Consider the following 25,554-nt stretch of genomic DNA (forward strand, 5'->3'; position numbering starts at 1 on the left):
ACAACTGGACACTGACAGACGTGTCTATAATGTAGGACAACTGGACACTGACAAAAATGTTTATACATGCAGGACAACTGGACACTGACAGACGTGTCTATAATGTAGGACAAATGGACACTGACAAAAATGTTTATACATGCAGGACAACTGGACACTGACAGACGTGTCTATAATGTAGGACAAATGGACACTGACAAAAATGTTTATACATACTGGACACTGACAAAAATGTTTATACATGCAGGACAACTGGACACTGACAAAAATGTTTATACATGCAGGACAACTGGACACTGACAAAAATGTTTATACATGCAGGACAACTGGACACTGACAAAAATGTTTATACATGCAGGACAACTGGACACTGACAAAAATGTTTATACATGCAGGACAACTGGACACTGACAAAAATGTTTATACATGCAGGACAACTGGACACTGACAAAAATGTTTATACATGCAGGACAACTGGACACGGACAAACATCTCTATTAAAAAAAAAATCTTGAAAGCAACAATATACAAGAACAAGTCAAGAAGACAAACATGCAAAGGAATTGAATGGAACATGATATACAATGCTACTAAGAAACAAAGGTCTACAATAAACAGGCTCATGCTACTATTTTCATTGATGTAATACTGAATGAATAATTTGCACTATTCTATTAATCTTGAGTGTGGTATGTTATGTTTATAATGTATCTTGAATGTGTGTGTTTTAACCTTTGACAGGCTATACCCTTGCATCTTATTCTTTTCTAGTACACTTTACATATTACAAACAATATATCTAGTAAGCCGATACAATGAGACTAAATTTCATACCCATTTCAATTCTTTATTCATATTTTTATCTGAAATATATGTACAATCTTAAACATAGTAATCCAGGATTAGGTGTACAGTGCTTTGTACAGAATAGGTCGCTACAAGAGGGTGGACAGGTCACCACTAGAGGGCGGACAGGTACGGTAGAGGGCCATGTGCATTAGGTCTCCACTAGAGGGTCAGGGCTAGCTATGGATGGTCACCACTAGAAGAAGGTACAGGTCCAGCTTGAGGGTCATTTGTATTGGTCTTCACTAGAAAGCTGTATGGACAAGTTAGCACTAATGGGACATAGGTCACCACTAGAGGTCCTTCAGTTCACCACTAGAGGTCCTTCAGGTCACACTAGACATCCTTTAGGTCACCACTAGAGGTCCTTAGAAACTTGTTATCACATTTATTATGAGCATAGTTGTGCAACAAACAACAAACATAGTATGAGTGTTTGCACATCGTCATGACACCAGCAGACAAGCAAACTGTTAAATAACAAACTTGCCTAAAAGATTGTTTTTGCTATTTTGTAACATGCATGTAAACAAATTGTTCAATTTTTTTTTCTTCATAAATTGTTTTTTTTTTTATTATTTATAATCTAATTATTAAAACTGTTAACTCGTATTAAGATATAACATCATAAAATTCATAAATGACATTCATTTTTGTGTAAATACAATTCATAAAACCAATTGTTCCACCTTCGAATACAATCATAAATAAACATCCCTTATTTGATTGAAGAAAAATCATAGCCAAATATGGGATGCAGTTACCATTTCTAAAAATATGCTTATACAACTTTTAACGTTGTATAATGAGTAACATATTTATAAATCAACTAGTATTAATATTTTAAATGTTACAGAATTTAAAATGCAACAGATAACAATATTGATGACTTGTTGATAATTAAATTGATGATGATAATCCTGAAGCGAATTATATCGAGAAGGAAATTATATGGACATATAAGGGAATCATATGGACATATAAGGGAATCATATGGACATATAAGAAAATCATATGGACATATAAGGAAATCATATGGCCATATAAGGAAATAATATGGGCATATAAGGAAATCATATGGACATATAAGGAAAAAATCATGTTAGTTCAGAAATAATGTGCTAAATGTACATAAGCTAACCCAAATTAGTCTGCATGTTACATCTTTCATACACCACTGGAAAACTAATATATGATTTCCATTTAAACTACACCCAATCAAAGATTTGGACTTTTTACAAGAACTATCGCAACAGTTTGGTTAGTATGTTTGGCATATAAAAACAAAATAAGAGGTAGCTAGGGTTTGTCATTTGTACCAATAGGTTAGTTGTTATAAATTAAATTACATAATGATATTAAATTAGTCTTAATAAATCATCCAGCGAGTGGTTAATTGATCAAGACGGATATCCAACAAATGGAGCTGAATAGAATAACTATTTCACTGCCATAGGGTATTATTTTATGAATCTATTTTAGGATTTTAGTTATTTTTGTGTTTTATTTATGTAGAATATTACTGTAAAATCTATTTCAATAAGGTATGTAATATGAAAATAGCCCACAGAAAAAATAATTTTAAAAAGTGAGACCCTAGCAAATACCAGCAAGTGAAAGGGTGTGATGTCTGGAGTATACAGTATAAGAGAACACAAAATAAAAAAATAAAAAATCTACAATTCTGAAGATGTGAATTAAACTGTTATTAATATAATAATTTAAATTCTCATTAAATTTGAGAAATTTCATTTTAAAAACATCATTAATTATGGTTATTGAAAATGAAACATTTTAACAGAAAAAGTTTTGAGAAAGCAGCGGTGTAGGAAGCGGTGATCATTGGTCAGTGGGCTGCTTGCCAAAGATACGTTCCGTCTCCTCATTGTAATGTCCTATGTTACGTTTCATTATGTCCATACATGGCCCAAGTAAACGTTCAAAGGCTTGTACATCCAAAACTGAAAGATAAAGAAAACGTGGTATTGGAAATGAGGAAAGAACAGAACAAGAATCGAAGGAAAGATTGGTTCCCAGACAGAGACGTAATGCAAGGACGTAGACACAACACAAGCGTGTTGACCAATGACAAGCGATAGTTTGTATAATCCATCGCTTGTGATTGGTCACATAACTTACATTGCATAAAGTTCTTGTGCTACAACTCAAGTGGGAACCAAGCTTTACAAGGCAAGACCAGAAAAATATGGATGATTTGGGTCAAAGGTGACTCACACAGAATAGTGACAACTAATAAATAAACAACTCACATGCACATTTTACAGTTCCAACAGCATACACTGACGCAGCTCTTGGTTTGTTGGTTACCAACGCTAATTCTATAAAAAAAAACATTATTATTATTAATAACAAATTATAGCTTGGTTGCCTTCCTATAAATGGGTCTTGGGTTTAAATGGACACAAAATGGTAGCAGTGTCCTGGTTTTCTGATATATGGACACAAAATGTTAGCAATGTCCTGATTGTCTGATATATGGACACAAAATGGTAGCAGTGTCCTGGTTGTCTGATATATCGACACAAAATGGTAGCAGTGTCCTGGTTGTCTGATATATGGACGCAAAATGGTAGCAGTGTCCTGGTTGTCTGAAATGGACACAAAATGGTAGACAAACAAGTTACCTCCAAAGTATTGACCCTTCTGATACACAGCTATCTCTTGTTCATTTGATGGGTCATCCTAATTAAAATCAAATTATACACAAATTAGCATACACTTAGTTTTACAATCTCTTGCTTAAGTAAACACGATGACTGACATTTTAATGAAAACTACTAAAGCATAGAAGTGATAATTTAAATTTACTAAGAAATGAAATGTACATCTAATCTTCACAAAGTATTTAAGAATCTACAAGAGAATTTATAAGAGAGTAACGCTTAATTCTGGGCCAGCGCATTTTATTATTTTTTTTACACGAGAGCTTCAATCAAGTATATGCTTACTCACAAGCATTTTTTACGACGCTATCTCCCTCCGAACGATATTAATATAACTGTCAAGGTGATGTCAACTAAATGTCTGTCCAGACTATCAAATTGATTTATTACCCAACAGTCGATGATGTAGCTGTATCACCGTTCAATTGTAAATAGACCTGCCTACAGTGTATCGGCTTAAGTATAATAAACGATTATTTAATATGCATGACAGCAGCAGTCTGAACAGAGCTTAATGAATAGTTAGAATAGTGGATGAGATACTCACAGCGTACTAAAGATGTCAAAAGACATGCATAAGTGCCACATGGTGCGAATAGTGTATAAAGATAGATGAACCAATTACGCACACATGAAAAAACATGGAGAGAGAAAAAAAGGAAAAACAAAAGAGATTAATGATCTACACATCTGCGTAAACTACATCAATAAAGTAACACAATAAAGCAACTACAATAAACTATAAGTGTTGATGAATGTTCACAGCTTTGATGCTGTGCTTTTATATCCTGCTATACTGCTGCTATTGTATTGTATGTTTAAGCATCATGTATTCACGGCTTAAGACACTCCACACCTCTGGGGTCCAAAAGGTACCAATTTCACTTTTTTCACAACATTGTTATCTCTTGATTGCACTGTCTGAGCTCTGGGAAAGAACCTTGTCAAATAGTCAATGACGGTTGGTTGTCAGTAGTTCTGGTGTCAGACAGTTTGTCAGTTAGTCCATCATAGCCACTTTACTATAAAATACTGTTGTATGTATTGTATTGGCTGTAACATACAATTACTCTACAGTTTGTTTCATACAGACTGTACTGTACATTTGAAATAACAACAGAATGCCTACATGAACACATAATACAGTGAAAACTAACAGTAAAATAACAATAACATGAAGAACTGCAACAATATAAACAAGAAATACTGTCTGTGTTTGTATAACATACCGTAAAACCTAGAAAAGAAGCACCCATCCCCCAACCCTAATCTTGAGCTGATTTTGAAATGAAGGCCCATGGGCTTCTTTTCAAGGTTTTACGGTACTACTAATACTGTAGTAACAATATAATTTAACAGTGATTTTCATAACCAATCAGTGTGAACTTGAATCTCACAAAAACAAACAAATTAGAAAATCAAGAAATAGCTTGTAAATAAAAAATTGACCTTTAAACTCTAATTTTACCACAAATTGGACAAATTCTTATCTAGTTGATAACGTTTAATTCTTTAAATAGGGTCGGAATAGGGTCTGTCCGTGTTCTCCCCAGGGCCTTTAACATTTTATAAAGAGGAATTGGGACACCTCTATTAAGAGGAAATGTACATGTTTTAACTCTAGCTAATCCATAAGAAGGTGACACTCCATTAAGGGGACACTTTGTTGGTTCGCAAAGTGTCCGCTTACTTCAACTGTAAAATTTCAATAGAAAAGATTATGAATTTAAATTTGTCTTATTTAAATTTGGGATAATAAAGTTTAAATATTGAATTGTGAACAACACAGTGCTCCTCAGTGATTGAGTAGAATGGTTAGTTACATAAATAAACACTTTATTAGTCAAAAACATTATATTTAATATAGTCTCCCTTACCTGACCAACCTGCTGTAAATTTAGAAACCAAATTTTTGTTTAAAATTCTTAATAAATAGTTTGTTTAAACTTACAAAGAAAATTTAATTGGTAACTGAAGAATCAGCAGTTGGTGCTTTCCTAAAATATTACTGAATATAACTGAACTTAAGTTACTCCTAGACATGGTAGAGTAAGACAGAAGTCGGATAACTAATTTAATTTTCAACTACTGTACACTATGTTGTTTTATATCTCTTTAGTTCTCCAAGCACACAATCACTAGCGAGTCTAAGGAACAGGACGGTACAGGGAAGGAATCTGTGTACTGATGCACAAGTCCTGTTGATATGCTTGATTTAAGCAAGCCTTACACGTCTGTAAGTGTCGTTATGCAGTTGTCGTTCTTTCAGTATCTTATTTGGAAACTTACTATGATAATTGTATACTATTATCATTTTATGTTGGAAAATAAAAACATTTAAAAAAAGATGGTAGACACTGTATCAACCTCTGAAAAAAAACCCACACATACTGTATTATATTGTTGTATATAGAAAAAATGATGTGATTATTTTTACCTCTTTCTTCATCATAATACGGCAAGTACCATCCTCAATGAAGTAACAGCCATCTGCAGCAGCATCCTATCAACATTAAGAACAGCAGGATGTTGATATTTGGACAATGCATTATGATTTGTTTAATTTAAAGCTCTGTCTACACTATTACACTTTATGTGGTAACAAAATGTGATGTGCCCATATATGGACATGATGATGTCATATCACTATTTAAACATATCACTACAATATATTTGGGCACATCACACCTTTTTTGTCAAACTAGTTTGATAGTGTACACAGAGTTTAAAATAATAATAGTTAATATATGGACTCAAATAATTGGGACAAACCTGTGAAGTAAGCGTAATGTGTGCGTATTATTTATGGAAGTGATGCGGTTATAGGCATGCACCTTGGGTGCGCTCTCTTTCTTGTGTTGTGTTGACCGGAAAGGTCACGTCGATGTCAGAGTTCAATAAAGTTATAGAGGCTTGTTATAATACTAGTGTATTATTTATAAGTAGAATATATTTCACAGTAAACTGACAGGCAGTTGTGTTATTTTTTTCCCCAAGTTACTTTCAATACATTTTTAATTTTTTTTCTCCATCATACCTGCTTGATGATGCATTCTCCGTCCGAGTACTGTTTAGTGACGAGAGCGTCTGCTAGATTCATCCTCTCATAATTCTGAATAAAATGAATATTGTAAACAAAGATTAATCAAGCTAAGCCTGCCTAGCCTGTAGACACGCATTAAACTCACTCAACGATGACAGCAGTTGATGATAGCAGCCAATATATCGTTGTCATTTTTGTTTTTCTATTGTGGTATTTGTGTTTGGTGAATTAACAAATGGGTACCTGATACCTAAACAGCAAGTACATAACCCCCAAGGACATTCTATGGCATGCCCTCTAGTTTATGTATGTTGTTGAGCGACATATTTTGTAAATGTACATTAAATTGTACATTATAATGCTACATTATATTGTCAACCTACGTCAACAATTTAAAGGTTTTGAAAGTAAGTAAACATTCATTCAGTAACAAAAAAAAGTGGAGATGATGATGATGCATGGAACAAGTAACCCCTTGGATGATGGAGAAACTTTACATTAGATGACAATAATGATGATAATGACAATGATGATATAATGACAATGATGATATAATGACAATGATGTATTCAATGATGATGATAATGATGATGACAATGATGTATTCGATGATGATGATGATAATGACGAAAATGATGATAATGACAATGATGTATTCGATGATGGCAATAATGACAATGACAATGATATAGTTGATAATTTGCAATAAACATAGTACATACTTCTAGTGATTTCAGCATTGGTACATTTTCAAGTAACGCTTCGTACATTTTTCGTTTTTTCGCAGCATTTTTCAACACTATTCTCCTGAAAGACGCTCTGTCCTGTAAACACAAACAAACACTTTCTTGTTCACTTCTATCTTTATTTTTATTTATCGCAAAAAAAAAAATCTCATTGTCATACAGATGACAGATTAAAATAGAATCATGCATAATTAATTGTACATACAAGTGAGAATCTAATTATGATAATCATGTATTATGAGCAACGCTGCACTTAAGTACATCATCATTCAAACTGTTGAATATTATATTCACACTAGTCTGAATATTAGCATGTGCTTAAGTCACGATGCACGCACTAACTTGTCAAGTCACAGTTGAGCACTGAACTAAATCAGTTACACGCTGTTAAACTGCCATTATCATACAACAGCATACAGGTATTATTATAATGAGTGTAGTATTGTTCTCAATGTCCATTATTGTCAACCTGTGGTAGGGTCAAAGGTCACTGCTTCGCACATGTTTTACATCAATGTGTAAATATTAATTTGGAAATAAATATTACCATTTTATACATTAATGCACACTTACAGTACTTTACTGTAAGTATGTAACATACTATCAAACTCCCATTTGTATTTTATCATGATATACTAAAGACCAATTTACACAGAGGAGTGATAACGGTAATAAAAATATAAAAACTATTTTATTCCTTTTGACAATTTAAACAAAGCATGGAGTGGACAGATTGTTTACGCTGACGATAGATACAGAATCTATTTGGGAAAACCGTTTTATCGGTGTAAATAGGCCTTAACTTCCATAATACTTTAGACTCCTGTTATACTTACTAAAGCCCATATTGTTCCGTCTGTGGTAGCTACAATGGTTGCTGCTCTTGGAGTGTTGTACATTAAGGCTAGCTCTCCAAAACTACCTTTATTATCATAGGCTCCAACCTTGTTACCACTTACAAAGATATCAAACTGACCTCTGAAAATAAAATACAAATTAACAAATAAACAACAAACATATATATTATTACATAATTGCTTATTTACTATGCTTTGTTTTATTTTTTTCTATTTTTTAAATTTTTTTTAATTTTTACATATTTTTGCATGGAAACATTTTCTCCAATGCCATAATACCAACTTACTGCTACAGAATTAACAAATGGTTTTTAGCCAAAAACGCAATATAAAATTGAGATTGATCAGCCATTCTAAAGGGTTGATGAATGCCAGCCAGCCCTGGTTGTTGTCAGGCTAATTATCTATGCGCACATACTGTTTGTAGAAACTGATCATTCACGATACTTGAGAATTGTACAAAAGAACAATCAAGAAAATACCGTCCCTTTGGGAAATAACAGTAGCATACAGTAATCAACTATTACTATACACACACCATACATCATATCATAGCACAATTATATCTACATTTTATATTATATTATAAATATTCCATGTGTTGAATTTAATTCATTTATTATGTATGTGTAGTTTCCAGTATGAAGGAAAATTCTGTAATACTGTGTCACACGTGTATCATATGTGACTCCTGTATCATAGGCCATAAGAGTATTAACCCTAGGCAACACATGTGATACATACAGAATATGGACAGAATGATGTCATGTGCAGATGACTTTGTATTAATATGTTTTTATGTCATTAATATCTAATATAGGAATCTGAATTAGAATATATAGAGAATCAGGTGCAATTTAATGATGCTCATTTTTCCATTTTATTTTTGGAAGTTAATTTTAGCAGTTAAACCAATTCTTGTTTAATTTATTTATCAATATTTATAAGCTATAATTAGGTAATTGGTTTAATCCAATTATAACTATTTCACCTTTATACAGCTATATTTCTAAACCTAATCAGTTAATAGTATTTTCAATAGTGTAATATAAGTTAATTACAATTCATTACCAAAGATATTACATGATATTGTATCATTAATAATATAATTATCCATAATCACATTATATTTATGATTTGAATTATTTCATTAAATATCTGTTAAATCACAACACTCATCGAAAGAACATTTGAATAATTGATATTCCAATTAAGATGAGAAATAACACACTGGGTTATGTAAAGGCTGAGATGGGAATTAATATTTTTGAACAAAAATGTTGGGGACACATCCAGGATTAGAACCCACAACCTTGCAAACACCATGCTACAGTATAGTGCCTAACCAAATCACCTCAAATTTCACCAACGCTAAATTTCTTAATTGTCACGCTTCATGTTTACCAGTTACGCAAGGGAGGTTTGATGATTAAAGCTATGTCTACAGTACACTATTAAACTTTACAATAACAATAAATGAAAACTTGTATAGCGCCGGTGTCTCCCACCCATGTGGAGCTTATGGTGCTTTGTGCATTAGCAACGTACGAGTACATCAGCGAATAATAACGTCTTCAGGTTGAAGACAAAAAAATGTGATGTGCCCTTATGGACATGATGATGTCATATTACTACCATATTTTGGCACATCACATCACATTTTTTTTCAAACTAGTTTGATAGTGTAGACAGAGCTTTACAGTTGGTTACTCTAGTTAGTACATGATGCTGAATAATGATAATGATGATGATGCTTACTCGTCTATAACGTAAAAGTTGTCGCCATCATCTCCTTGGTCTATCACATGATCACCAGGTGTTGTCTGTAAAAGAAGATGAAATAGATATTCAAGATGTACAGTAGATGTTAAAATGCAAAAAAATTACACGATATACATGTTGTAAGCATTGATGTTATGTGGTAGCACTGTCTGGGATTCTTCCCCTAAAAATCTGAATACACCGCGCGGAGTGTATTGATAGGGCACTTATTTGTTATCATGTTACCAAAGATCGTCCAATCAAATACTGTAACAGGAATCTATTTATGTGTTATATTGTCGAATGTTACCATTCTGAAACCTATTTACAGTTACTGTACATTATCAGGTATAAAGAGAGTTTACTGGTCACACAAGCACTTACTGATTGTACTGTAGTAACTTAGATAAGCTTAAGTGTGATCTATGCATGCTTAACTCTGAGTGAAATATTGTGCATGGACACAGCTGGAATCAAACCGTTTTGTAGGCCTAAACGATCGAAGGGAGACACCCTAGGTAATGCATCCTACTGAACAATAGATTAAGTTGAAGGTAAATCATTTGAATAACAAAGTGTTCAAGGGCAATGGATTCAATATTTCAAAGATTCCTCAGTCTTTAGTATTGACAGAAAAAAGTTTCTCTACCAAAGTGTCCAGTGTTTAATTCTATAGGATGATGGACTAGCCAAACATTTTCTATATTTTTATTTCTATATTTTTATTTCATCTCATACACATCCAACAGCAAGAAACTCGCCAATTACAGGATAGAGACTATTTTATAATTTATCATGTTTATAATATAAACTAAGTTTCATTTGAGGCTTAGGGAGTGGAGTTGCGAGTTACAACCTTGGCAGGCACTAGGTCAAGATTGAACCCTGGACATTGGGATTGAAAGGCAAGCACGTTAACCACCAAGTACAGCTCCACTATCATTCTGTTGTAGTAGTACAGTAGTAGAGACAAACTTGCATTAGTTTCAACATGAAAATGATATCAAATCAACTCTGCCTAGATTGAAAATACACTGTCATTATCCAGCAGTAAGTTTAATAAAGATTTTGTTGGATGGATTATGGAATCAAAAACTCATAAAATTGGAGGAAAACATTAATAATTTCAGATATCCAGACGTGCAACCCAATCATGATGTATATTAATCAGTGTGTTGAATATCATTAATTAAATGCCTTTCCTCTTATTATTCTTGAGTTACCATAGCTTTCAAAGTACAGGAAATTAAGTGTTCATTAAGGGAGAAGAATGATCGATATTCAATCATATACTCATGGTCTTTAATAGACATACTGTACATACAGATTCAGAGATGAAGGCTACCCCATGCAGACTGGGGAGGTTTCTTAGCCTTAGGGTGGGTGGGTTTGTGGGTGTTAAAACTAGGCTGGGGTGGGTTGAGACCAACTTGAATTATTATTTAATTACATACATACAGATTTAGAGTTGAATCTAGAAAAGGCTGGATTGTCCAAGCAGACTTGTTGGACACAGTCTTTGATATCTAGAGGTTTCTTAGGGTGGGATGATGCGATTATTAAAACTAGGCTGGGGGTGGGTTACACCTGCCCACTGAGCACAATTGAATGGATTTTTTTCATTTTTATTTTGAGAACAATTGACATTCAGCATTAGGGAGTATACCACTTGCTTAATAATAGAATAAACAAGAATTCCATGCGATAGTAAAAAAATATTCCCAATAAATAACATCAAGGTTTTTAATGCAAGAATAAAATGATAGTATTTAAAACATAGTTGCCAATGAACCAGACAGCAATCATGCACTAAAATGGGATAATTGAATGGTGTAGCTCGATGATAATGGTTTAGCCCGAGGGTAATTGTCGATAATTACACTACGCAAGAAAGCACAACTACTGTGTTCTGCAGAAAGGGGCAAAATATAACAATATAACAATTGGGTCGTGACCTAAATTTAAAAAATATTCGCCAATAAACAACTTACTTTTCTTTCAAACATTGCGTCCAGCACTTCTTGCATTTGTTGCTAGGAAAAAAAGAAAATTAATTGAATGGCTACAGATTCAGACTTAATTATGATAATAATGGAAATGATAATAAATAATGAATGCTAAAAACTGGCTTAAAGTACGGGCTGTGAACCACCATGCATTAAGCACAGTTGAACATTGTAAAGGCTACACTGAATACTTCAGTACAATCAGTATTCATGTGTCGTATTATATAATCAATACACTACAATGACAGTTTTATTGAACTTCATCGTTTTAATCAAAGTGCAAAATATACAAGTGAGCGACTTCAAAGTTTAAATATTTATTTATTTTAATTAAGTGTCTTTTAAAAATGTTTTTCAGGCTTTCTATGTTTTTATGATAATTATTTTTTTATTGAAATCTACACATGAGTTTATGTAAAGTACAGAGTCATCTCACTTTTAATTTAAAATTTTTAAAATCAAACTACAAAAAAGAAATCCAATAATTATAATATAAAGATGTTTATAAAAAAACATAAAAAAATACATAATAATTATTTTATTTCTTTTACAATGCAACTTTAATAAAAAAAATTCAGTTAAACATTATATAATATAATGAACATACTGTAAACAGTATTAAATCTACTGAACATTTTGTGTGCATTATTACAATTTTTCAATAACAACATAATATTTCATAATAGGTAAAAGTCATAAAATGTCTTAGCAAGGTTTGTGACCTTTAGTTAACAGTATAGGATTTAAATATATAAGCTGATAAAATACTGAAGAAGGCGACGTACGGGACTAACTATTCTGATAGCCTTATTATCATTTAAAATCCATTAGAGCGGTGTTTATGATTCAATTACAAATATAGCGAGCGTCGGTATCTTGAAAATATTCAGTCATATTAATTGTTATCATCATAAAATAATGACACATAACACTGGTGGTATTGAATGATCCACTACATGTAAGATGTTATGTAACAATGTAGAATTAGGTCTATCGCAAATACAGTACAGTAGATTTATTTCACGAAGAACGTCTTTGCACAATGCTTGATGGGAATGGTTTTGGACGCAAACGTCACGATGCGTACAAACAACAAAATCACATACGTACACATTATGACGTTTGCTCCCAAATCCCTCCCACCCTGCTAGTTGCGATAAACCTTACAGTATGATACTCAGCAGCTCTAAAAAACATTTTTATTTTCCTATGATAGTTTACTAATTTGTTCAGTTCTCTACAAAAAAGTTTTCTACGACTAATTTATAATTTTGTAAAAAGTTACATATTAATTAGTGTTTTGATGTTTCAGCATCCAAGATGTTTTTATAATTTAAAATCCACCTGAAGAACAAAATGACTTTGATATTTGTTTTCAATACTTACATCGTCTAAGGCTCTGAAGATAAGAATGTGTTTTACTGCCGTTTGTAATCGATTTCTCTGATCATCTGATTTGGGGTGAACAACCTGCGGAAAAAAGAAAAAAATTATACAGTAAATCATCGTCTTTTCACTGTTTTTTTTTTCTAAGTGAGAAAAAATGTTGATTGTCGGGAATTGAACCCGGTCTCTCTGTACATAATAGTTAAGTGTCCTAACTAATTGGGCAATCAATTTATGATTATTACATACTTATACAGTAAGTTGATTAATTTTTTTTCCTTCATCAATCATATTTTGATGCTAATTTTAATTTGTAACGTATACTTTGATCAAACAATTTAAGAGAAAATGAGTTTCTGACAATCTTAATTAAAACGAACTAGCAGTATCGCGACAAGTAGGATCATTTGAACCTTTCTCATCAAAAATATATGCAGACATTTTATAAGCAATTATATGCAGACTTTACAGTCGTAGAGGTAGACAAATTGTCACGCAGTGATACAATGAGACATCTAAAGCAACCAATGCACAATACTGTACTGTTCAGAAAAAACTAACTAATCGTATGCATGAAAAATATCTTTAATAAACTCTTGATTCAGTCAATTTATTTAACGATTTAACTTCAACTTTACGAACGAGTTTGGGCATGCGCCAGAACACGATGGCCCAATTCAAACATTTAAGTTAATTTGTTTCCAAGACATTTGTTTAGTTACAAAATACAGCAGATTACTTTCAAGATATTACAATTTTCCTGTGTAGATGCTGTGCGCAATCTAAATAATACAAAATGTATTTTTTCAATTAAACTGTAGAAATGAAACCTGATGAGTAGAAATTAATGTAAAAAGACCATAGTTCCCTTTCACATTAAACTGGAGTTTTGTATGGTTTTGTGAAAGGAAGGGGGTGCAAGTGTCTAGTTTATCTATAAAGTATACATGTAGGGCTAGAGTTGCCCAAAAGCTCTGCTAATTTTTCAGGCTGTTTTACTTTATGGTTTTGATTTTGATTATTTTATATCTCCATTGAGATCCAGCCATTGACATATTGACATTTTTTTGGTAATTTGCCTTTGGATTTGTATTTTTACATATTATTTTTACAATAAAAAATATGAATTACCTTCTCACAATCATCATCATCTGCATCAGGGTCATAACGTTCAGCACAAACTAAAAAAGAAGCAAAACAAAAATAATTATTCATATTATGTAATTTTATCAAATATGACCATGTGAGTAACTCTGGACATCAATGTCAAGCCAATTGAGTAATGTCCAGTATCTACTGACCTTGGGATAACAAAGCACTTTAACAGCCATTGTAGTCTGGCACAAAACTCACAATAGAATTAGGTTTTAAAAAATCAATTTAAACTGTCTGTTTTGTAAACGACTGTGAGTAAATTCAAATTAAGATCAATAGATTAAAAGACTTTGTATATAACTCCAGCAATAGAGTGTTCTTTCTAACTTATAATATCAACATTACTATACAGTAGGTTCACTTTTACTTGATTAAAAGTACTATCAAGCTTGCAAATTCTAGTAAAAACAATCACTGACTGGCTAGCCAACATAAAAACTGTAACCACTTCTCTACTGATTAGACAATGGAAAACAATCAGGAGATAAAAGACAGGAAAGTAAAATAAATTAAAGTTAAAGTTTATGAAAAGTACACAGGGGAAAAAAACACCCCTGTTGTTCACAGCATTTGATGTATACTGTAGTACTGTTAGTTACTAAATAAGTGGGCATGAGAAATATGTTATAAAAACCAAAATATGTTATGTTTTTCAGTGGTTTATAAAAAAGATTTAAAAAATACAATGTGTAATAAATATTTGACTATTGGTCTTAACAATATGTTTTGTATTGTAAATTTAGGAGCTTTTACCAGCAACTTTGTTTAATTTCTTTCAGAGGCCGAGTAATTGCTGAAAACAGAAGATTATGTTACATATTAACTAGGCATAGTTCCTAAAGAACTAGCCATCAAATATGCTTGAATGTACTGTATGGTGCTATGTTTCCACTAAAGGCTGCAGGCCTTTGCACATTATACTGTTGTACTCAATGACTGAATACTAATGTATAGGGTGCCTTATTCTTCTTATAGTATACTCGGGAAAAAATAAATAAATTATGGCCTACAGCACTACTAAATTGACATGATGTTGTTATTCCAAGCTTTCTTCAGTACAGTACAGTTTATTAATTAAATTAAAGTATCTGTTAATAATATTAAACGATAAATGGAATAAAATTCTGGGAAAAAGTGGGAAAGAGTGGGCACAAAGGAGGCGATATAGTTCTTAAAATCATGACACTAGAGTGGAAGAAGGAGTGGGAGAAAAAGGAAAAAGTGTTATGACGTTAAAAACAATTCTGGGAAGAGACGGAAGATTCTTCAAATAGGATTGTTGTATGTACAACACATTCTGTGAATAATAGACACTGCATCTTTCCTGTTACAGTACACACCCTATACTTGCATTTAGCATTCAGATTATTATCCAACACTTCCTGGTAGTATTACAGTACAAACCACTCATGACATTCAATATCAAGTTATACCAATTACAAAATAAGACAATATAATACTAGTCTAACTCTTAATTTATTTTATGATGTACACTCTGTATAGTGTGGTGGTACAATATGGTTGCTTATTTTTGCCCTAAATCAATACGTACATTTATTGTTAACTTTTAATGGAAAAGTGTGGCTTTTTTAATGGACTCAATTTACAGTACCAATTACAGTACATGGTATATAGTAATTCTGTAGATCAATAAATAATAGTCAGTTACACTACAGTACTGCACTTTAAAATGACCTATTTTTTTATTTTGTTCAATAATATAATTGTTCAAGTTCAATTGTTTATTAACGAAACTTGACATTACTGTAATGTTTGATTATTAAGAAAGGGGAAATTGACCTATATTGACCTGGCTGGTATAGCATCACTTACTAACTACAAATATTGAAAGAATGTTCTACTCTACTAAATAGCTTGACCTTTGAACTTATTGTACACTAATAACTGTTTATTAATTATTAAATAGCTGGAATTTCATCATTATACGAGTATGATTACAATATTTTATTTAGTTCCTATTGAATGCCAAATGCTGTACAATACATGTTCCAAATTATTCCTTGGTTTACAGTACACCCAATATGGACGGGCATAATCTATAGTGAATTCATAATGACCTCTCAGCGACCTTATCATGGTGTCAAGAATATGGCCGAGAATTACTGAATCACTAATTAGTAATTGGCCTAAAAAATGTATTATAGGTGAATCAATAAAAGATGATCAAAAGGTCTATCAGTTGAAACAGGGTGATGCGGTTTAGAATAGAAGATACTGTATTGGGTTAGTGTTACCATACAGAAGAGGTACAGTATGATAGAGGGAAGTAAATTAAGTGTTGAAATTATAATAATATAAGTGTAAAATATTGCAACATCATGTTGAATAACAATATTTGAGGATAGTTAATTAGTGGAGAGAGTAAACAAAGGGTTATGTAAACATTTAGTAATGCATTAACCAATGTATCAACAACACACAGCAATGTAATGCACAGTGACATATTGTATACTGCTAGGCTATGGCAATTAAGGGGAGTTATTCTTATCAATACAGTAGGTGTGTGATTGTGCTTGCAGTCTAGTTAAAATCATTACAGTAACATGTATTGTAGGGTATGTTCAACCTACACACATTTGTCTCTAAAAAGTTCTATTAGAAGCGGAGTGCTGAGCATCAAAAGCAGAAAAACCACAATCACTGGGAATGGTTTGACCCTCCAACTCCGACTTCTATAATAACAGCAAAAATCACTCTGGCTACCCAGGTCAAACTAGACACCCTTTGGCTTGCCCAAAGTAACTTTCCCTTTGGCTTGCATTAAGTTACTCCATACCATTTGGCTGGCCCAAAATTGGTTTTCAGGGAATTTTTAAGAGCCTTTTTATTTTGGGAGATTTGGCCTATTTACTCCTTAACAGTTTGTATACTGTAACAACAGAATAGTGTCTATGATTTTCCAACTGTAGTAAACTATGGTACTGTCATTGTCAGACTGTTTAAATTCAATACAGCTTCCATTATGCTTTGCTAGTCTTTCTTTGTTAGAATAATCAATTTTGTAGAATTAATAATACTATAATACTTACTATATGCACTTTTACTGTATTAAACTATGACAAAAATGCATTAAAGACTGTGGGCCAAGGTCATAAAGAACTAAACCACACTTGAACAAAGTGTTCAACTTTGAATGACATGATTACAAAATACATATACAGTGGTAAAGAAAGGTACTCGTATTACTGAACTGTAAAAGAAAAAAAAATTCCCTCACAAAATACAAAGATAATAATCAAAAGTCAACTCATTGAGTGCAAGCTCTGCCAGACATTGATATGATAGGACATAATAATACCGATTGTGTTTTTTTTATTATCAATTATTTGTACTTTATCATTAAAATTAGTTTATTTTGGCAATACTGTACACTTTACCATAATTAAAAATATACACACCTGATTTTCTTCGTCCTGCTGCATATCTTTTTGGAAGATCTATAAATAAACAGAGTAAACAATTATTAATATAGAATAATATATTTTTTTAAAATTATGATTTTAATTATAGGCTACTAGGTCCTTGTAGATTATCTACTGTAAGCAAGTTTAGTACATTGGTGAATTATTACAGGGTTAGGTAGATAAAATTTGACTTCTATTATAACAAATCGTGCGGATGCTCCAGTGGCTGAAGATGCCAAAGGGGTGAGGGGAGGGGGTATGGTGGTAACCGAACAAACCAACTCATTCTTCAGAGCATATTTTGCTGGAAAAAAAACAGTGACACACACAACCTTTAAAATACACATGATTTAGTTTATTATTACATGAAACAAAACTACTTTCAAGAAATTGCATAAATCATCAACTATGAATGAACCCAAATTAGGAAGCTATTCATTTCAAGCTATATTTAATCTCTAGGCCTAGGCCCTCGACCTAGGGCTACGTCACTTCCATTCCGTCGCCGTCGACTTGGTGATGATGGCAGGCAGAAAAAGGTTATCTTTTCAACAAACTAACCTGGTGGCGGTTCGGCGAATTCTTCATCAGATTGCACATCGTCTTCAAATGCCACCTCTCGCTTACTTGAAGATAAATTTCCTTTATTTTCCTTAAGTTTATTAAAATATTCTGCAGCAAAATCTACCAAGTCATCTGGTTTCTCCTTCAGCACAGAGACGGTGAAGTCCTGCAACAAATCGGTGAGGCCTGGCGGAATTTCGAAATTCATGATGCCTAGGCCTAGCTTTTCGGGCTACTTTTATTACTAAATTAACTAACCAAACCTTTAGATACAACAACAGAAACTTTATCTAGCAATGTTTATATCCTTGATGAACAAGATTTCACTGCATCATTTGAGTTATATCCATAAAAATCATAAAAATATTCACTACGAAAACATTAATTTTTCGTATCCGCCTGTATCCTTCTTTTCTCTCACACCACCGCCAACTGGTAACCGGTATTTCCGCAGTGTAGAGTTTACACGCTGCTTCACTACCGTGTGTCGTCATCGCATAAATAATCCCATAGATGGCGCCATTCACTTTTTTCTTGTGTTCACAACTTTATTTTTTAAATACAGTAATATGTTTTAAGCATAATATTAACTACGTTCCATTATCTACACAGCACTCAAACAACAATAAAAAATATGTTATCAATTTATTTAAAGATTGATATAACCGATAGATACATTTAACCGTGGAAAATGGTGCGACCAAACCTCATCGCATCCACAACACACCAAGAATAATACCTACTTGAGTGCTTAAGTCATCCAATTATGAAAACTTACCCATTTATTGCTCAGATATCAAAATAATTTCTCCTCGACGCAACACAAAAACAATTAACTACACTAAAATACTGTTTTCCAAAGATACACGAATCGTCTGGTAAATTATATTCACCCTTCAATAGATCTTCTTCCAATTATTGTATAGGCTACACTTAGTAAGTACTGCTTAATACTATACTACTTTGGCGTTCTTATAAAGTGACCCTGGTCTAAAATGAATACATTGTAATGTTTACACACAAACAGCTTTATCAAACAGTTTAAGCTTACTGAATAGAAGACAGAAGACTGCACTTTTCTTAAAATGTAGTACGCAAGTTACGATACCTACGTACGTAAAAGAAATTTGTACAAAAGACGTTCGTACGCCGCGTGATTTATCGGAATTGGAAGCGGTTTTACGGTTGTCAGCATTGGCTAGCCATAGTCTAATGACTAGGATCTGTGTGGTAGGGATTTTCACCAAATCTCATATCCGCCACGATTTTAACATTATTCACATGAGGTTTACAGAATGATTACAAAATGACGCGTACTGTGACGTCATTCAAGAAAAAATAATTAAAAGTTTGTGCTAACACAGTCATATAAAATGAGCTCCCATTAGAAATAGTTTTGTTTACAATACGTTATTTCTCGAGAGACGATTAGAATATGGCTTTCATTTCGATAAGAAACAGAAGTAGCGCACACGGGCACGAGAAGAAACAAGGCCATATACATGGTTGCAGTCGCGTGCGCAAATTTGAGTTAGTGTTTACTGACCGACCGAACAATCGACCGACATATTGAGCTATAGAATCGCGTTTGAACGCGACTAAAAATTAACACAAAATTAAGACCAGAAACGAATAAACACTAACACTAATAGGCAAAGAAAGGAGAAAATGCACTATTTTAATTATTATGTAATAAAAACTTGATTTAAACTAAGTCACAGAATTCCAGTGACTTGCTTGATATTTTTCACGCAATTACAATAGTCGGTTCAATTTGCGTGTAATATAAAATAACTACACTGCAGCGCACACAGTTGTCACCAACGCGTTGGACAAGTAATCGGAGCGTCAGCACAGGCAGCAGCAGAGTGACCCAATTCCGTAACCTTTTGTGGTGTACAAAAACATGCTGATATGTATCATAAATGCGTTCCAGAAGTCTGTAACTCGACAGCAATTATCAATTATTAGGATTAATCTGGCAGGAGCGCGTGCCAAGCAACACTTGCCAAGGTTTTGCTGTTTGTCGGATATCCCGAGGGGCCATTTAATAAATAAGAACCATAGTATACAGATTCTGTGAAAAGCCTTAACATTAAGTTAGGCCAAAATAATGGATTTTCGGCTTCCCGTGAGAAGCTTCTGTAAGGCGGCTTGCCAATGTTGGTTAACTCAAAATCAAATCCCTACCATTGGGACTAGTAGTGAGGCACATGAGTAAGACACGTATGTAATCACATGGCTACCAAAGTCAACATCTTACTTCTACAGCGTGTAACATTAAGCCTTGTGTAGACCTACCCCTATCTGGGGAAATCCACCATAAGCACTGAGTTACTTTGTACGTTATTGCAGTGCTTTCGTTATACATTTTTGACCTAAATATCCATGACTTCGCTATCGTCATTACAGCGTCGCTATCATCATTACCGCGTCACTATTGTCATTACCGCGTCACTATCGTCATTACCGCGTCGTTATCGTTATTACCGCGTCACTATCGTCATTACCGCGTTACTATCGACATTACCGCGTCGCTATCGTCATTACCGCGTCACTATCGTCATTACCGCGTCGCTATCGTCATTACCGCGTCGCTATCGTTATTACCGTGTCGCTATCGTCATTACCGCGTAGTTATAGTCATAACCTCAACCGCGTCTGTATCGTCATTCAATTGCGTCGCTAACGTCATCATGGTTATAAATCTGAGTATTTTGTTTAATTAATAAAAGTTAATTGGCATCTGCAGTAGTTCATAAAGACTTTTGCCTTTTGGCTCTCCTCAAATTGTCTGTTTAATCGAACTCATTCGTCTTTCATTCCGAGTTGGTTGTTAATCGCACAACGGCATTTCGAACAGGATCTTATAAATGTGACGTATGTAAAACTCAATACAGGTACTTGATTCTATGCTATTTGGTTTAATAGACCCAAGTCATCCAACTGGACCCATCTAAAGCTTGTCCCACTGGAACACAACGCGCGATGTAAGCGCAACGCAACCGAGTTGACCAATGACAACCGAAAGTTCAAATAAGCCATCGCTTGTGATTGGTCAAATTTGGCGTTGCTGCGTTCTAGTGGGAACCAAACATTTTCTTTTTTTTCAAATATACATGTATACATCGATATTTCATATGACGTCACAACAGCAATACAATAAATTCTATTTCATGGCGCAATAAACTGTACATATTTAATTTTATACAGTGATCTCTATTAACTCCACGCGTGTGTCATCAACCATACGATACCGTCAAACGTTGTCGCGTGCGTTTTAACGAATAGAAAAATTACAGATTTTCTGTTGAGAAAGCAGAATAGACCTTATAAAAGATACATTTACTCAAAAAAGCACATCAAGAGAAAAATAATAAAACGAATTTCGGATTAATCGAATTATTCACCAAACAACATCTCCTTTAATTGTTAGGAGGTCATTCAATCCTTATTTCAACGTTAATTGTAAAAATCGAAGGAGATAAATGCTGATGACGAGTTAAATTAACTGATTAGATCGCGTCTGATCACGCATCATGTTGAGTACGTGCGCGTAATTCATCAAAGGCCACCGCCGTACAAGGCAACGTATCATGGTCTCATCATTGTTATACAGTATTTGAAGAATATAATGTTCTTAGTTTATTAATAAGTATAAATATACCATTTATATAATTAACAAAGAAAGTAGGACTACTAAGACTAAACTAATTTTTGTTCTGTATACAATGTCAACAATTATTACTGTAGTTACTGCAGTAACTTTGGTTTATTCTTTAACCTGTTTATCCAAATAGAATTCAGCATAAACCTGAAACCGTCCTGAAACTGTCCTGAAATCATACTTTATATACATGTACGCCTACAATGTAATTACTGCAGTAACTTTGGTTTATTCTTTAACCTGTTTATCCAATTTAATTGAATTCACCAAAAACTTAACCGTACTTTATATACATGTACGCCTACAATGACGTAATTACTGCAGTAACTACAGCAGAATCATTTTGAAATGATCTCTTACAGCAATGCAAAACACAACTTTAAATTTTAAAATTGTGGTCATAATATTTCTTCAACGGTGCTTTCCAATTTTTCTAAACCGTATAGTACCGTAACATAGCTGCGTAAAATCATGATGACGTCAATTGTGATTAGCATTCACCATGGCAACGACTACCTTACTACAAAATGTCCACAAACTAATGTCTTAACACACACATACAACAATCGATCGATATTATTACCAGATTCTCTGAAAATCGTCTTCACAACAAAATATAACGTAATCAGAAAATGAGCACGTTACACGTAAATCAGTTACGGGACGCGTGAGTTCAAACGGTGCATGATATCTCGAATGCATCATTGGACGCAAACACGCGCCGGCACGTGCGTTAAAAGGCACGAGAATAGTTCAGATTATCCGTATGGTCATATTCATTGCGCTGCGTGCACGTGATTGTGTTGCGTCATCCCGTGCGTCATGTGGGAACTAATAATAATAATACTACTTACTTTGAATGTACCTCAAACAGGTTAATTGAAACTATTAACGCGCGCCCTCAATTTGTTAAAAACTGTAATTGGTGTGATGACCTCTGGGAATTTCGAGTGTCCTTCAACAAATCTGTATCTGATGACGTCATATTTAATTGAAAACCTCGAAAGAGGCAATACATTTAACAGGAACATTTTTTATAAAATATAGTATGCCACAATGTTCCTATAGATTGTGTGTTCATGGATATATTAATAAAATAATCAAACTTACCGTATATTTCTTCAATGGGTAGAGGCATAAGCGTGTCAGCGGCCGCCATTCTCGTCTTACAAATCCCGCGCGTTTGATAGAATGTTTTATTGTCTGATTTCTATGACGTCATATGACCATGACATATATAAAACAAAATGTATTGTGACAGAAATTCCAATAGTTAAGAGAAAAAGATGAGGAGTCCAAACAAGTTAATTAACAGCAAAAAAAGTTAGATGAACAGTATTACTGAGCAAGCAGACTATCTAACTCTTCTCGCAGTCCATAAATCAAATCTTATAAATTCCACGTAGAAAATTCCACAGATAAGAAATTAATTCCACACGACACGAATACGACGGACGCTCTTATAGAGTTGTAAATTTGTTCTAACTTCAACTTGCAACAGTCTATACGTGACGACTTATGATTCAAGTAATTTGGCTGCTGCCGACTTATTAGCGCAGACGATCAACAATAAATCGTGTACTGCTGTTGTGTTCTACTACACCGGGTACAATGAGTCAGATGTCACCGCGCAACAGTATGTACGTCTTCTCTCTAAACTATCAACAATACAGCAGCGGGTTAATGATGGATCGAGTACGACCACTTCGACTCTAGCTGCAAGATGTGTTTATGTTCTGCAAGATGTTTATGTTGCTGTAATAAAAGTGCAACCACGTTGTTGTACTCGGAGACAAGTTTTTTTTAAAGAATATAATGTACTGTTGTCGCACGTGTTGATCTGATCTGATGATCTTGCCAAATTCAGAATGATTTGTGAAGAAAACAAAGACTGGTATAGATTGAAAGGCTAGTCACGCAAGCACAAGGTCCAGTATTAACTAGCTAGTTAGTCACCTTCCTGCCCTTATTCAAATCAACGTGTTCAAAGGACGTTGACTCGTCCCAGGCACTCTCTTATAATGGCTTAAGCTCTGTCAAAACTAAAGTTTTCAACTAGCTTTCCGGTTGGTGCAACTCGTACAACCACCACCTGTCATGACGTATTTTTTTAACCGAATTTAAGCAACAACCCCTCTCTCTACGAGCAGCCCTTTAAAACACCAAATCGTATACTCAGTTTTTGCTAGTCACCACCAGAATCCGACCTCAATTATCGCGACAATCAATTATCAAAAATCAATCAAACAAATCCAAATGATCAACGCGAATATTTACTTTCATTGCCTTCAAAACAGATTAGAAAACGCTGCACCCTCCACTCGTTTTGGAATACATATAGTCTGTTGTTTCAACAAAGAAAGAATTCGTCACCAAACGTTGCACAGCGTCAGCTACCCCTTTGGGCGTTCCATAGGTCACATGATCAAAAACAGCAGAAAAGTATTATACATATTGCGCGCCCCACGACGACGGCGCGGAGGACCAGATATCAAAATGATCTAATCAGAGAAACATTACAGCAAACACTATGCGAATCAGCGAGTGACAATCAAAATAATAAATGTTGTTGAGTTTGTGATTATTCACTGCACATGCGCAGTGAATAATGGAATATGCGCTGGGAAAGATGTGTTATTATCACATTGGGTTTAACAGTAATTCACTTACTGTTATGTAATACAATCGAATACGAAAGCATCTGAAAAGAAATTAAAAGAGCATAATTAATAATGGAATTGCTAAACGACATAAAATTAATATTGATTAACAGTCTGGATATGCAAACACATTAATTAGTAATTTCTATAGAAGATGACGTCATCAGACCACCATCATAGAAGATACGCAAATGTTTTCGTTTAAAATAGCATTATAACTATTTCTAATCATTTAATTGTGTTTTATGTCATCAGAGTCAGTTTAGTTCAATCGCGTCAATTCCACTGATTACATTTTCATAGTTTATTTTTACCTAATACCTGATGTAGTAATAATCTATATCAACATACGTTTCACATTTTCGTCAACAAAAAATAACTCGTCAGGTCGAATCCAATTCCTAAACAATCTTAATACTTTATTAGATGAGATCGATGCATTGTTTTTAAGTCCCGAGAAAAAAGTAATACAACTAAGAACGGGCGCACACTTTGGTATAGCAACAACCATGTCCAGTTCCATTCCTTACCTTGAGGTATATATATGGTATATATGCCATCAATGTTCTGTTTGAATGTCCCGGGTGTCATCCCTTATCACCCCACGGTTTAATCAACGGTCAATTTGAACATTCAATTATTAATATATTTTGTACTTTTAATCCAGAATTAGTCAGTCAATCCAAGGCATTCGTAACCTTACTTTGAACACGTCAATTCAATCATCAAGCAATATTAAAAAGAGCCTTTTTAT

The 25,554-nt window shown here is 33.7% G+C and overlaps 1 protein-coding gene across 3 annotated transcripts; it reads right to left on the reverse strand.

Annotated features, from left to right (window-relative positions):
* Positions 1–822: 822 nt before the first annotated feature.
* Positions 823–23,790, reverse strand: LOC144855534 (cAMP-dependent protein kinase type II regulatory subunit-like). Of its 3 annotated transcripts, none has more exons than XM_078713430.1 (13): positions 23,251–23,790; positions 17,904–17,942; positions 14,461–14,510; positions 13,330–13,413; positions 11,929–11,970; positions 9,935–9,999; positions 8,156–8,297; positions 7,296–7,397; positions 6,568–6,642; positions 5,968–6,033; positions 3,492–3,549; positions 3,117–3,185; positions 823–2,807 (listed from the first exon to the last, which is right to left on the reverse strand). In XM_078713430.1, exons 1-13 carry the CDS (start codon positions 23,297–23,299, stop codon positions 2,686–2,688), a joined length of 963 nt encoding a protein of 320 aa, XP_078569556.1. In that variant the 5' UTR covers positions 23,300–23,790; the 3' UTR covers positions 823–2,685. The 3 variants fall into 3 exon arrangements, with proteins under 3 accessions (XP_078569556.1, XP_078569554.1, XP_078569555.1); XM_078713428.1 differs by lacking the exon at positions 23,251–23,790 and adding an exon at positions 18,471–18,904; XM_078713429.1 differs by lacking the exons at positions 823–2,807; positions 3,117–3,185; positions 3,492–3,549; positions 23,251–23,790 and adding exons at positions 5,234–5,419; positions 18,471–18,904.
* Between the last annotated feature and the right edge of the window lie 1,764 nt (positions 23,791–25,554).

Source organism: Antedon bifida, chromosome 11 (assembly GCF_963402885.1).
Source record: "Antedon bifida chromosome 11, ecAntBifi1.1, whole genome shotgun sequence".
NCBI classification, from domain to species: domain Eukaryota; kingdom Metazoa; phylum Echinodermata; class Crinoidea; order Comatulida; family Antedonidae; genus Antedon; species Antedon bifida.

Bases quoted from the DNA above. Each gene is read 5' to 3' on its own strand.
- LOC144855534 (XM_078713428.1), bottom strand. From the start codon at position 18,681: ATGAATTTCGAAATTCCGCCAGGCCTCACCGATTTGTTGCAGGACTTC. The intron at 13,414-14,460 runs GTAATTCATATT...TTTTTTCCGCAG, and splicing joins ATGATGATGATTGTGAGAAG to GTTGTTCACCCCAAATCAGA. The intron at 10,000-11,928 runs GTAAGTTGTTTA...CTTCTTTTACAG, and splicing joins ACGCAATGTTTGAAAGAAAA to ACAACACCTGGTGATCATGT.